The following is a 14,322-nucleotide window of genomic DNA, read 5'->3' on the forward strand; positions in this document are numbered from 1 at the left end:
CGGGGCTTGAGGTCAGCACAGTGCTCAGGGTCACGCTTCCCCGCCAGCTGGCTCGGCTCGGGGTGCCCGGGCGTTGGGAGGCTCGGCCACCGCGGCAGCCGCGCCCCGCCGGCCGCGCCCGGCCCCGCCCGGCCTCCGCGGGGTCGCGGCGGAGGGAGGAGGGGCGGCGGCCGGCTTGCGTGGCAGGCTCTCGGGCTTGGCTCGGCCTCCCTCCCCGGGAGGCGGGGTCGGCGCCGCGGCGGCGGCGGAGCCAGGCCCCCTCCTCCCTCCGCGGCCGGCCTCCTCCTCCGGCGCCCCGCGCTCCCGGCCGCTCCGACGCCGCCGCGCCCGCGTGCCGCCCGCGTAGCCCCGCGGGAGCCCGAGCCAGCGTCCCGGGCCGCGCGCCCCGCTCCCCCATCCCGCCGCGCCGCCGCCGCCATGCCCTCGGCCAAACAAAGGGGCTCCAAGGGCGGCCACGGCGCCGCGAGCCCCTCGGACAAGGGCGCCCACCCGTCGGGCGGCGCGGATGACGTGGCGAAGAAGCCGCCGCCGGCGCCGCAGCAGCCGCAGCCGCCGGCGCCGCATCCGCCCCAGCACCCGCAGACTCAGGCGCACCGGGGCGGCCACCGCGGCAGGTCCTCGGCCGCCGCCGCCGCGTCTTCGGCGTCCTGTTCTCGCAGGCTCGGCCGGCTGCTCAACTTTCTCTTCTACCTCGCCCTGGTGGCGGCGGCCGCCTTCTCGGGCTGGTGTGTCCATCACGTCCTAGAGGAGGTCCAGCAGGTCCGGCGCGGCCACCAGGACTTCTCCCGTCAGAGGGATGAGCTGGGCCAGAGCTTGCAGGGCGTCGAGCAGAAGGTGGGTACCCCAGCTCTGGCTGGTTCGGGACCCCACTCCTGGCCTCCCTGAAGGGACCCTTGTCGTTTCCTGCCAGGCCCTGTGGCAAGAGCTGGCCAGGGCGGTCTCAGAACCCCTTTGTTAATGTTCGTGGAGAGGGCTAGAGCAGGCTATGAGGATGGCCAGACCATCGGGGGAGGGTGGGCCAAGGGCCTGTCACAGGACATTAGCGGTGACCTGTAAGGAAGCCGGGCAGGCTCTCCGGAGTCCATTCTTTTTGCATTAGGGACCGCTGAATGGGCAGAGTTGCCTGAAAAGGAGGCTGGAAGGGAAACCACCGCATCCCTGGAAGCCTTTGGTCAAGGCTTCACCTTGGCTCTGCCAACAGGAGTCATCAGAGCCAGTTTTTAATAGACCCAGAGCTTTGGGGGGGAAGGAAAAGCTAGTGAGCTTAGTCATTTGCTAAGTTCAGATGAAATGGTGTCTATCTTTAGGTCCCTTGCCCTTAATTGGACCAATGAGCCCATGTGGGCCTTTGAAGTAGCCTACTCCAGCTCTAGAAGAAACACAAGGCCAAAGGTATTAAGTAATCCGAAAAGCTAACCCTGGAGGGAGGAAGTGAGGACTGACAAATATTGACTCCATTTTCCAGACCAGAATATTGAGGTCTAGAGACATAAAGTGAGTTGACAAAGACCCCAGCTGCCTAAGGTGCAGATTACATAGGAAAGCTGGGCCACGTGTGATGACGGATCCCCAGAGACCCGTTTCAGGAATGACTGAGCCCGGCTTCCAAGGCAGAGCTGCCTCCTTTCCACCCTTCCCTCCCATGTCTTCTCCACCCTCCACCCACTTCCCTGCTCTATGAAACCCAGTTGCTGGACGGAAACAAAAAATCCCGCCACTTCTGAGCCGGAACCACTGCCTCCTTTTCCCAGCATGCCGCTTGCCCTGCCAAGTCTGTACTTTTGTTGAGTGTGCAGCAGTAAGGATTTCCTCTCAAAACTGGAAGAGCAACTGGAGTGAGTCAGCCTGTGAAGTGGTGTAGGCCAAGGGAGGTGACTTATCTGAGAGAATCAAGCAGGCAGTCTTCCTCCGTCTGATGAACATCAGTCAGATCATCTTAAAAACACAGACACCCTGAGGGGGCTCATCACTGGCCCCTGTTTCCTCTCTTCCATCCACCCACTTGCTAATCAGTCATAATAGTTATTGAATGGCTCTGGGTAGGCCTGGTGGAAGAAAAAAAAGCAGAAATCAAGCTTGTAAGAAGCACACGAAGTAGGTTTCAGTGGTGGGTAACTCAGACTCGCTTTGGGAAGAAAGCCCCTGGGCCTGTATCTCCGTGGTTCAGACAGTGCCAGCTGTCAGGACTGTTGGGAGAAGGCGTGTGAGCGCACACAGGTAAGAGGACAATCTTGAACAATTCTGAAGGACAGAAGGTAGTCAGCCTTCCAGCGACAGAGTGACAGGAAATACAGGGGAAGTTGGAGACTGAGGCCCAAATTGGGGGTGTCTTGAATTCAGGTTGAAGAAATGGGATGTTATTTCCTATGCCCCCTTCCCATCTTTCCATTGGTTTCACCCCTTCCCTTCACAGCTGTATGCAAATCACTTTGCTCTTTGAGCCTCAGTTTCTCATTCTCCCAGCTAGAGGAACAAGGTACCATCAAGATTAGTAAGAATTGAAGCCAGGAGAGGGGAGATGAGGGTAGCTGTGTCAGTAAAGCACTTGCAAGAAAACATTAGGACATGAGTTTAGATTCCTAGGACCCATGAAAAATAGCTGGGCCTGGGAGTCCATGCTTGAAATCCCAGTGTTGAGGAGGCATAGTGAGGAAGATATGTCTGGAGTTTACTAGCCAGCCAGTCTAGCAAAATCAGTGTGCTCAAGCCCAGTGAGAACAGTGTCAACATCTGGCCTTCACATGTATGTACAGGCACACCAACACAGCACATTCACACAAACATGTACTATGCACACCCATGCACAAGCTTTCCAAGAATCTAGTGGCTCTAAAGTGATTGAAATAGTGACTACCCTTGAAAAGATTTAATGGGGTTATCAAGTCTAGGGCTTCAGAATGGGGGAAGGGGCTGGTTCAGCTATTAACCCCTCTTGCCCTGGTCCATCCCAAGGCTGCATAAAGCAGTAGAGGAGTAGCCAAGGCTGATAGGACAGCTTGTGAGAGGAGCCCCTATTTGTAGGAAGTGAGTTCTCTGTGTTTTCTTGTTCTTAATCCTCATGCTGTGAAGAGGCGCCAGAGCTTTCTTTAGGTGGTTGGCAACCTCTTTTCTAGCATCCTTTGGATGAGTTCAGGACCTGGAATGAGGCATTCTGGGATTTTGATGCTTGGCTCCACCACTTACACTCTGTGTCGTATAGCAGCGCACAGTAAGCCATCGACTGTCAGCCATTACTGTCCCTCCTTACCCCAGCAAGGCTCCTTGAAGGCAGGGATGGAGTTCCAGCCATTACTTTATCTCTGCCATGTTACCCATCACCTACCACACAGTGGGCATCCCACACAGACCAGAACAGACATCCAGTCCATATTCATTGTTATGAGCTCTTTGTGGGTAAACATGAACCACCTACAATGGCCTCAGTAGGGGAGACACTGGGTTCCTTTGGGTTTGGTTGGTAATAGTTTTCTGATTGATATCACTTCCTAGCCATTTGTAAAGAGCTGATTAAATAGGAGCCACGCCTGCCCAAGCTTTATCAGTCCCTGCTCTGAATTCCTTCCTTCTTTGGTCCATTGAGAAAACACTGGAAGTAGCCTGCCATGTTGCAGGTCTGGGCTCGCCCATCACGCTTCTATTTTAAGTGCTATGCTTAGAACAGGAAGGCATTGTGATTTACTAACCTAGTTTTAGAGGTCACCTCTCTCTAGTGCCTTCTCAAGAGTATTCTTTATGTCTCAGGTTGTATTTGGCCAGGGAGAGAAATTGTCTACTTACTGGAGTATCAAATAGGCAGTCTTCCTCTAAGAACCCCGTTTTAATCTGCCTTAAAAATGACGGATGGATGGAGATGGAAGAGGCTTGAGAGACCGACCCCATTTGCTCACAGCCTGGGACTTGGGAAGTGAATATGATTTTGAATTTTTAGACTAGTTAATTGGTGGGCATGCACTGTGGCCATGGTATCTATCCTTCTACATCCCTGTTGTGTTCTCAGTTTCTCCTTTCAACCTTTGGCATTCGTGAACTTGCTGCTAAGAATCCCCGATCCTCTGAGGAACTTAGGATACAGCTCACCCATGATGAAGACAGTAGCTGCTGCGCATTGTGTGGCCACCGAGTGTAGGCACAGTTAAGCCCTTTGTGTGTTTAAACTCATGTAGTTCTCACGATGACAGTCGGTGAGTCAGGTACTTTTTTTGTTCTGCTGTGTAGCTGAGGAAACCAAGACCCAGACAGCCTGTAGTTTGTCCAGGATCAAACACTGAAGCATTAGCCTAAGATTTGCCTACCTAGTCTGGCTCCAGAGCCCTTGTTTTATGTATGTATGTATGTATGTCACTTTTGGGGGGGGGGGTAAGAGTGTTCCATGTAGCCTAGGCCAGCCTCTGACTCACTGTGTAGCCTAAGATGACCTTGAACTTCTGATTTTCCTACTTGTACCTCCTGAGTGCTGGGATTACAGGCATGTGCAACCAGCCCCAATGTATTGAGTGCTGGACTTGACTTTGGGATCTTGCGGTTGCTGGGTCAGCAGTCTGCCCCCGTGCTGTTTTAACTTGGGAGGACCTCCTTCCGGAGGTTTTTTATTTCATGTGTTTGAGTGTTGCACCTGCATGTATGCATTGTGCATACTTGGTGCCTGAGGACACCAGAAGAGGATATCAGAGCCCATGAAACTAGAGTCAGACATTGTGGACAGCCGTGTGGCTGCTGGGAATTAACCCCAGAACTTCTGGAAGAGTAGAAGTTCTCTTAAGCACTTGGCCAACTCTCCAGCCCCTGAAACCTCTTAATCTAGAATATGTGTCTTCCTCCCTTTTGAAATACACTTAACTGTTGACTGTTAATGACATCACTTATTCACCAGAGTCCTTCACACTGGATTTGGCTGCTGACAACCTCATAGCATTGTAGCAGGTCTATGTTACACTAGAAATGGGTAGTTGGACCTAGAGAATCAAGGCTACACTGCTGGGATTCTTATTCTTTCCTTTATTTTGTTTTTGCCACCAAATGTTACAGGTGTCACATCAAGATGAGGCCTAGGTTCCCGATCAGCATGACCTCTGCCTCTCAGTGTGTCTAACCAGCTTGCATGGAGTGTCCACCCTGAACCTAGTTCAGAATACAGTTTAAGTTGAATGAATGTGTAGCAGCAAAGAAAGTCACAGTGTGTTCACAGAAGCCAGAGTGTCCTCTGGAATTCCCTGGTCCACTCCTTATATGTTTAGGTGAGGACACTGAAGTCCAGGGTGTACAGTAACTTGCCAAAGACACAGCTGGAATGGACAGGCACAGACTTGAACTTAATCTCTTAATTTTGTGCCTAGTGTCTCTTTGGGCCTCAGTTTCTTTCCTAAGAAAATTTTGACACTTAATTGCAAGAGCTAGAAAGCCAGCCCAAAATGGCAGAAGGAGGGAGGTAAGGAGGGAAGCGAGGGAAAAGAGAATATGAGAATGTGGATGTTCTCGTTGGCCCAGACTAGGAGGTTGGAGAGCAGCAGGGGCCAAGTAATGTCTTCACTGTGCTCTTGCCTTGCTTCAGCTCTGTCTCCCTGGGTGCTGTCTTGATTGACGAATAGGTGTTGGTCATGTGCTGGTCTGACAGCTCTAGGCCCCCCTCATCCTATATCTGACCATCTCAGAGGGAAAAGGTGTTGCTCACCTCATCAGCCTGCCTGTTACTTGTCCGTCCATGGCTAGTCGCTTTGGCAGAGATAGAGGGGGTTGAGAGAGGCTGAGGGACCGTGCTGTCTGGTTGGGTGTGAGTAATGAGCTGATGCCGGAGTTGCCTTAGAGGGGCCCTGCAGCTGGTTATCACAACTACTACATGCCTACCTTTGGAAGGAGAGTGCTGACCTAGAGGCTGGGATGGACAATGTAGAAAATAGCAGTAGCGCATGCAGTCACATCAGCTGTTTGTTCTCTGTAGCTAACGTCTGGATTTGGGTTTTAGGTGCAGTCTCTGCAAGCCACATTTGGAACTTTCGAATCCATTCTGAGAAGCTCCCAACATAAGCAGGATCTCACAGAGAAAGCTGTAAAGCAAGGGGAGAGCGAGATCAACCGTATCAGTGAAGTTCTGCAGAAGCTGCAGAACGAGATTCTCAAAGACCTGTCGGACGGGATCCATGTGGTGAAGGATGCCCGGGAGCGGGACTTCACATCTCTGGAGAACACGGTGGAGGAGCGCCTGACAGAGCTCACCAAGTCCATCAACGACAACATCGCCATCTTCACTGACGTACAGAAGAGGAGCCAGAAGGACATAAATGATGTCAAGATGAAGGTTTCCTCCCTGGAAGAATCCAAGAGGGATCGCAGTCAGGACCTAAAAATTCTGGAGAAAGCCATGGAGGAGGTACAGGCCTCTGTGAAGTCCAGGGAGAGAGATATCGAGGCCCTGAAGAGTTCCCTTCAAACCATGGAGTCTGATGTCTACACAGAGGTCCGGGAACTAGTGAGCCTCAAGCAGGAGCAACAGGCATTCAAGCAGGCAGCCGACTCAGAGCGCCTGGCTTTGCAGGCCCTCACAGAGAAGCTTCTGCAGTCTGAGGAAACCTCTTCTCGCCTACCAGAGGATATCAGGAGACTAGAAGAAGAGCTGCAGCAGCTGAAGGCCAGAGCGCCTGGACCAGAAGAGGCCATTGTCTTCAAAGACTCTGAAGCCTTAGGTGAGCTCCGGAGGCAGGTGGAGGGCCTGGGCGACAGGCTTCAGTATGTAGAGGACGGAGTCGATTCTGTACAGGTGGCTTCTGCACGTCACACCGAGAGCCTGGAATCGCTCCTGTCCAAGAGCCAGGAGTATGAGCAGCGCCTGGCTCTGCTGCAGGAGCACCTGGAGAGCCTGGGGTCCTCATCTGACCTGGCTAGCACAGTGAGGAGCCTGGGCGATGACCAGCTGGTGCTGTCCAGAGACTTGAAGGAGCTGAAGCAAAGCATGGATGAGCTCCCCAGCACTGTGGAGTCATTGCAAGAGCAGGTACGCTCACTGCTCAGCCGGGACCAAGCCCAGGACGCGGGCCTGCCTCCTCAGGACTTCCTGGACAGACTGTCCTCTCTAGACAACCTGAAATCCTCAGTGAGCCAAGTGGAGTCAGACTTGAAAATGCTCAGGACTGCCGTGGACAGTTTGGTTGCCTACTCTGTCAAAATTGAGACAAATGAGAACAGCCTGGAGTCAGCCAAGGGCCTGCTGGATGACCTGAGGAATGACCTGGATAGGTTGTTTGTGAAAGTCGAGAAGATCCATGAAAAGATTTAAATGAACTGCCTGTGCAGGGCACAGATTTAGAGTCCAGTTTCTTACGACCAAAAAGAAAAAAAAACAACAAAAAACAAAAAAACCCAAAACATTGTTTTTTCCTAGGTGCCCCCCACCCCCTTCTCTTGCTCCTCCCCGCTCTCCCATGGAAAGCTGCCAGCACCACTGCATGGTGATCTGTGCCTGGTTAATTTATTTGCAGTTCTTACCACACACCTTTGGTTTCTTAATTCCTGTTTCTGCTTTTGAGTTGGCTTCCAGAAGGCCTAGCCCTATGCAGAAAAGGTGGGGTGTGTCTTCCGTTGGGATGATGACAGTGGCTTTAACTGGGGATTACCAGAAAGCAGATTAACCTAAAAAAAAAAAAATCCTGAAAAAAAATGGGTGGAGGCCACTTTTCTTTTTAATTGTCTTTAAGTAAACTTAATTTTACTTTCTTTTTAAATATACTCCTGGCCAGAGTTTTTATGAGCTGTCTCTTATTTGCTGTCTTCCATTTAGAACTGGTAAAATCTCATAGATGTTAGTTCTGAATGGGCAGAGGAGAAAAGCCAACCCTCCAGCCTTCTGCTTGAGGGCCACTCAGAGGCAGTCTCTTTCTGTTCCGGAGTCTAGTGCTATAAAGAGAACTATGCAAATTCAGAAGGTCCTGAATGTGAAAACACCATACCCTGAGGCCAGTGCCCTTCTGTTCCTGGTGACCCAGCCTGTCACCACGGGAGGAGGGGTCACCAAGTAAGTTTGGAATCTAGAGGGGTATAAGGGAAGTCTTTGGCTTGTGATGTCAGAGCTGTACTTTCCACAAAGAATTCGGGCATCTCCCTGGGTATATACCAGATCTTTTTGTTTTATCACAGTATCCCTAAAGAGGTCTCCTGTGGCCTGGCCCCATCTGTCAGTGAGGATCATGTGTGCTGCATCCCTGTGGCTGTCCTCTCTGTGCCCTTTGAGCTGTATTGTCTCTAATGGCTGTCTTGCCCTTCCACTTTCCCTAGCCCACCCTCAGAAAAGAAAAAGTTTGTTAGTTTACTGTGAAATGAACTGTATGGCTTATTTACAATATTTTTAATTCTTAATAAACACTTGAGCTTTGTTACATCTTTTTCAGAGTCAGTGAATTCTGAGAATTTGGTAATAATGATGTATTTTATTAGCATGAGATATTCAGGACTAGAAAAGTGATGTTTTACATTTTAAGACTTTTTAAGTCAGCGCTGTGGCACATGCCTATAATCCACTAGAAAGGCAGAGGTAGGCAGATCTCTGTGAGTTCAAAGCTAGCCTAGTCTACAACATAAGTCCAGGATAGCCAAGGCTACATAGAGAAACCCTGTCTCGAGAAAAAAAAAAAAAACAACCAGAAAAAATTTTAAAAATTGTTTGTTTGAGGGAGGTAGTTTGCCTTACGGCACGTGCAGAGGTCAGGGGTCTGACACAGGTTTCAGGCTCTACTCCCACAGGTACATACTTTTGTTGTCTATTAGCAGGTCTATTATTTGTTTCTGCTAATTGCTTAGGATTTCAGCCTGACTTCTTATTAGGATCTTCTGTAGGGATTTGGGTGAGAATCTAAGAGACTGGCACCAGCTTTTGACAGGCTCCCTATCTGGTTCTAGCTTGTGGTCAAGGTGAACCACTGTCTTGAGTACAGCTAATACACAGCTGGGCATTTACTGTACATCCGTGGGCTCCCATCCACCACCTAATAAAATAGATGCTGCTTATTTTGTACCTGTGTGCAGGTATGGGCTGAGCACAGTGTAGGCACCATTCTCCATTTTCCATGGGCAGGAGCCTGAGAAGCATGTATTAGGAAGTCATGAGGTAAGACTTAAACCCATTTCCTGCTTTTACTATGTTCTCCTCCTCCGTCATCCATTTGGGCAGTTCAGGTTTCCCCTGACGTGCTTCAGAACTGAAGAAGCAGGAAGTTGTCTCTCCAACTCTGGAGTGGAGGGAACCAGGATACGGGTGCATGTGGAGTTTATGCCTTCTTTTCTAGCTGGCTGGTCATTCATTCATTAATCCAACACTTTTTGGGCCTACATCAGACATTTTGCAAAACATTAGTGAAATAAAGGCCTGGGATATGGTCGTGATCCTAGGTTCGGTAGCCTAGTTGCGATAATTACATAATCTGGTGTCGGGATGAATTGCAGGTGTTAGACCTAGAAGTGCCGGTGGCAGTGTAGTGGCCAGTTCTACCAGGATCGCACCAGAGATAGCTAGAAGAGGCTTAGGAAGGCCTGTGAGGAGAGGTGGGAATCTTCAGGAAATATCAAGTTCATGACTTTGAATAAGAATAGCTATGGGATATTGAAGACATAGATTGAACTGCAGATCCAGAGACAGAATAGAAAGAATAGAATAGAACAGAACAGGAGATTGTGGCTGTAAACCGTGAGAAGGGAGCTGACAGGGCACTGCTGTGTTGGAGCAGCCAAGGACCTTCACTAGCAGCCATGCCTTTCCCTCTTTTGCCGAAAAAGCTGGGCATTAGCCTAGATTCTCACTTTCCCTCTGATGGCCATGCATTTGAAAAAGAACGGATGGGATATGCATATGGAATTGGTGCTACCGGGGCTAAAGTAGAGTGTGAGATTGAATTTGAAGATTTCAAAGAATGTTATCTAAAATGATGAGGTGAGTGGGTGACATCAACGACAGAAAAGGTAATGAAAGAGGAGAAATACAGCCCTCCACCTCACCATGTGTGAAGGAAGAAGCTAGGCCCTGAGCAGAGGAGCTGGAAGCTGCTTTTCCTGCTTTGCTTTCTACTGGAAAGAACAAGAGCTTCTTTATCAAGTATGTAAAAATCAATAACTACTCATTAAAAAATAGAATAGGTGAGAGGCTACAGTGAAGCGTAGGCAGGACTGACAGGTGAGAAGGTTGTCCACCTGCCGATGGTGGTGGAAGTGCTGACGGTGAAATGGTCTGTCACATGGTGGTTGTGAGGGCTGAGTGGTGTGATAGGCAAGAGTGTAGAATGACCTCCGTCACATACTCCAGAGCCCACGTATGTACAGCCCAAATAGAAGCAAAAAGATTGACATAAGCTGGACACAGTGGCACACAACTGTAAATCCCAGGTCTTTGGAGACGGAGAGAGGAGGGCCATCCATTCCAAGCCAGTCTGGCTGCAGAGTGAGGCCCTGCTGGTGAGGATAGGGAAAAATATTTAACACTTTTAGGCATGTGCATGTGTGCATGTGCGTGAGTTAAACATAGTACAAGGAGGCGGTGAGGCCCAGTGTTGATGGGTATGCGGTCCACAAGTCAGCACGTGATAGACCCTGGATTTGGAGTGGCCAAGGGTAGAGAGGTTGAGAGCTTTTCTGACAGGAGCAGAGGGAGTCATGCTGGGCCCTGCACCTCAGGACCACCTGCTGTCTCCTTGCCTTTCTCCTGTCCTGTCTTTAGTGGGTCCAGGGGAGTGGCTGGGGCTGGAGGACTGGGACCATGTCCTGGAGAATCTGAATAGTCTTACTCTCTATGGGAAACCAAAAAGGATTTTAGGCAGGGAGAGGAGTTACAATACTGAATTTTCAGTCACCCCGCCCTCCTTGCAGGACTGGAGGAAAGCAAGGTGAGAACAGGAAGGCAAGATCCAGCGATCTCTGCTTGCTTTCCTGAAGGTTCAGACACAGGATCTGGGGGAGAAACGCTGCAGAGAGGCGCCAGAGCCAAGTCACTGTCCACGTTAAACACATGGGGTTGGGGGGGAGTGAAGAGGGCAGGACGCCAAGATAACAACCATCCCTCACAACTGGAGAGGATATAAAGGGCAGCTGGCATTTGTGTGTCACACACGGGTCACCCAATCCGGAGTCCAGTCTAGGGGCCTGTCCTCTGAGTGACTTGTTTGTATTTATTATTAAATTAAGCAAATTGCCAGCGACTGTAAAGGAGATGTGAAGGAAAGGAAGGCACAAAAGGATATCAGAGATGGAAGAAGAAGAAAGGTAATGGGGTAGGGGAGGGGCTTGCTAGGGGTAAGGAAGCCTGGAGAAACCAGCTAGGGGGTCACAAGCAGGGCAGTTGTAGTCACCAAACATCTTTCAGGGAACAATTTGTAATAAAATTGTTCTCATCAAATCGCTAATTTAATCCCTTTGTGGACTGAGCTGTAACTCGAATAGGAGTACCTCAATGGGTAAAGCCCCTTGAGGCGTAGAAAATGGGCTGTCCCTGTTGACTTCCCGTGAGGTCTAGCCATTCTGCGGTGGCGACCTAGGAGACTGATGTCTTGGGGGAACTTGGCAGATTCAGCACTGTGGTACACAGCTGCCTTCTTCAGCTGTCTGGATCTGGTCGTGCTGCCAGCTGGCACGGTGATGCCAGGATAGTCCACATTTGTTTTCTCTGGATCTCATTTTCCTCAGCAAAGGATAAGACAGTTCAGACCAGTGGCTCTCCCATTGTAGACACGAATCAATGTCACCAGGAAACCATGTAAATGAAGATCACAGAGCTGGGGAGATGGCTCAGTACATAAACAGCTGTCTGCCAGGACATACATGAAGAGGCTGGGCCTGGCAGCATGTGACTGCAATCCTAGTGCTGGGAAGGCAGAGATAGGAAGATCGTGGAGGCTCACTGGCTAGCCAGAGTAGCCGAATCTTTGAGCCCTGGGTTCAGTGAGAGACCCTGTCTCAAAAAAATATAGTGAGAGGAACTGAGGAGGACACCTGGACACCTTCCAGACTCTATATTTACGTGTGTGTGTGTGTGTGTGTGTGTGTGTGTGTGTAAGAGAGAGACACTCACACACGTTGCTGGATCCTTTTTGAGATTCTAGTCTTGTAAGTCTGTGTGTGATGAGGGATGGAGAGGGGTGGGAATCACATTTCTAACAGGTCTCTGTCATCTGTTCTACTGCCGGTCTGGAGTTCACAGTTTGAGAAGCACCAGACCAGACGATTCCTACGTATTGACTCCAAGGATAAAACTGAACTTGTATGGTGCTAGGCGCTCATTTTCACCTACAGAGAATGAGTATGGAAGGAGGTAGGCTAAAATACATTAAAATTTATAGTCAATAAGTCCCAACTCATTTTTTTTTTTCACAAGAATTAAGATACTAAGAAACTTTCTGTGGCCAACATAAATGGCACAGTCTTTTCTTTTTAGAGATGTATTTATATTTTTAAATTTTATGTACATGAATCTTTTGCTTGCAAGCATGTACATGACATGGGTACCTGATGCCAAGGGAAGTCAAAAGAGGGCTTTAGATGCCCTGGATCTGGAGTTGTGGATGACTGTAAGTTGCCATGTGGGTGCTGGGAATGGAACCTAGGTCCTCTGCAAGAGTAATATGTGCTTTTAACTGCTGAGGCATTTGCTCTCTGCACAGTAGCACTTCTCAGATCTCTTTGTCAGATACTGATCTGGTTTTGTACTAATGCCTAGAGGCCTCGCTCTCCACTTATCTCACTTGGTTGCAGACCCGTATTCTCATGCCCCACTAGTAAATGGGGAACTAGGGATCTCCACATCACTTAAGCCAAAGGTTAAGGAGTTCACCTCTTCCTGCTTCTTCTCTTCCTGTGCCAGGTAGTTTTTTGTCAAATGGAGGGATCCTCATTTGAGAAAATGCCTTCACAAGATCAGGCTGTAGGCAAGCCTGTAGATCATTTTCTTAGTGATTGGTGAGGGAGGGTCCAGCCATTGTGGGTGGTGCCATCCCTGGTCTGGTGGCCCTGGTTTCTATAAGAAAGCAGGCTGAGCAAGCCAGGAAGAAGCAACCCTCCATGGCTTCTGTGTCAGCTCCTGCCTGCTGGTTCCTGCCCTGCTTGAGTTACTGCCCTCGTTGCTTTTGATGATGAACTATTATATGGAACTGGGAGTGAAATAAACCCTTTCTTCTGTAAGTTGCTTTTGATCATGGTGTTTCATCATAGCAATGATAACCCTATCTAGGACACCCCCCTTTCCATATCCCTAAGGCTGAAGTCTCAACATACCATCATCGTCTTTAACCCTGTCTCCTTTTCAGCCCCTTAACCAGGGGGCTAAGCTCCAGCATCTGTCCCTCACTTAGCTTTTTGTTGACCAAGGTCACCCAAGTTAAGAAAGAAACTTGGTTGTGTTTTATGATACTGAGGGACTGTCACTCTGCTGGACATGGAGGAGACATTCAGGAGACAGACAGCAAGACAGATGGGTTCCTGCCTTCCCTGTGATCTTGGTCCCGTGGGGAGACAGGCACTAGATCAGGAAATGGCTGGAAAGAAATGAAGACACGATGCTGCAGGGACAGGCATAGCCTCCTCGCGGGCCTTCCTGCCTCTGGCTTGTCTTTGGGAGCAGAACATCACAGCCCTTCCCAAGTGTAAATCTGCCCGTATTCCCGTACCCCTTTCGCATGGAATCTGCCATGTTTGCCTTTGGCTGCATGCATGACCCCAGTGTGGCTTAAAAGCAAATTTCCCTCTAGCTGGCCCCTGCCATCAGCCTGCTCTTTTGGAATCTCAGCTTGGGGCTATTTTCCTGCACCCCTTGTTAGGACACCTTCCTTCTTTCCTAATCAGACTGCTGCACCCGGAACCCAAACTCTAAGCCAACTTGAATGCTCACCTAGGATCCCACCCCAAGGCTTGCTGATCAGGAGGCCTCTTCCTTCTGTGTTACACCGCTGGCATGGCTGCCTTCTTGCTGAATGGCTCTCTCTACGCTTGGGCAGGTCTGTGCTTCCTCTCTGTGTCTGCAGAAAAGTCACCTTGCTTGTACCAAGCAATTAACACTTCCTGAGTGCTGACTATGCACAGTCATTCTAAAGGCTTTACAATACCCATGGAGGGAGGCACTATGACTAGCCCCCGCTTTTGACAGATCTAAAGTTAAGAAATTAAAAATACTTTCTGTTCGTGGTAGGTGACAAATCAAGGCCCCTCACTCATTCTTTTATTACAGAAATGCAAAGTTGAAAACTATAGTTTGCTCACTCATCCACTACTTCGTGATCACATATATCAATGTGTGCTTATGCCATCCTAAAAGAGAACACTCACATTTACTCACATTTGCCTCTCTCTCTCTCTCTCTGACTG

General features: G+C 49.7%; 1 protein-coding gene across 1 annotated transcript; it reads left to right on the top strand.

The window, feature by feature from the left end:
- Positions 1-274: 274 nt before the first annotated feature.
- On the top strand, positions 275-8,363 carry Ckap4 (cytoskeleton associated protein 4). Its single transcript, XM_021660521.2, has 2 exons — positions 275-834; positions 5,960-8,363. The coding sequence occupies exons 1-2, from the start codon at positions 418-420 to the stop codon at positions 7,265-7,267; spliced, it is 1,725 nt and encodes a 574-aa protein (XP_021516196.1). The 5' UTR covers positions 275-417; the 3' UTR covers positions 7,268-8,363.
- Positions 8,364-14,322: the final 5,959 nt, after the last annotated feature.

The sequence above is a fragment of the Meriones unguiculatus genome, chromosome 2 (assembly GCF_030254825.1).
Source record: "Meriones unguiculatus strain TT.TT164.6M chromosome 2, Bangor_MerUng_6.1, whole genome shotgun sequence".
Classification (NCBI taxonomy): Eukaryota; Metazoa; Chordata; class Mammalia; order Rodentia; family Muridae; genus Meriones; species Meriones unguiculatus.

Coding starts and splice junctions, on each gene's coding strand:
- Ckap4 (XM_021660521.2), top strand. CDS start 418: ATGCCCTCGGCCAAACAAAGGGGCTCCAAGGGCGGCCACGGCGCCGCG. Junction 835..5,959: donor TGCAGGGCGTCGAGCAGAAG/GTGGGTACCCCA, acceptor TTTGGGTTTTAG/GTGCAGTCTCTGCAAGCCAC.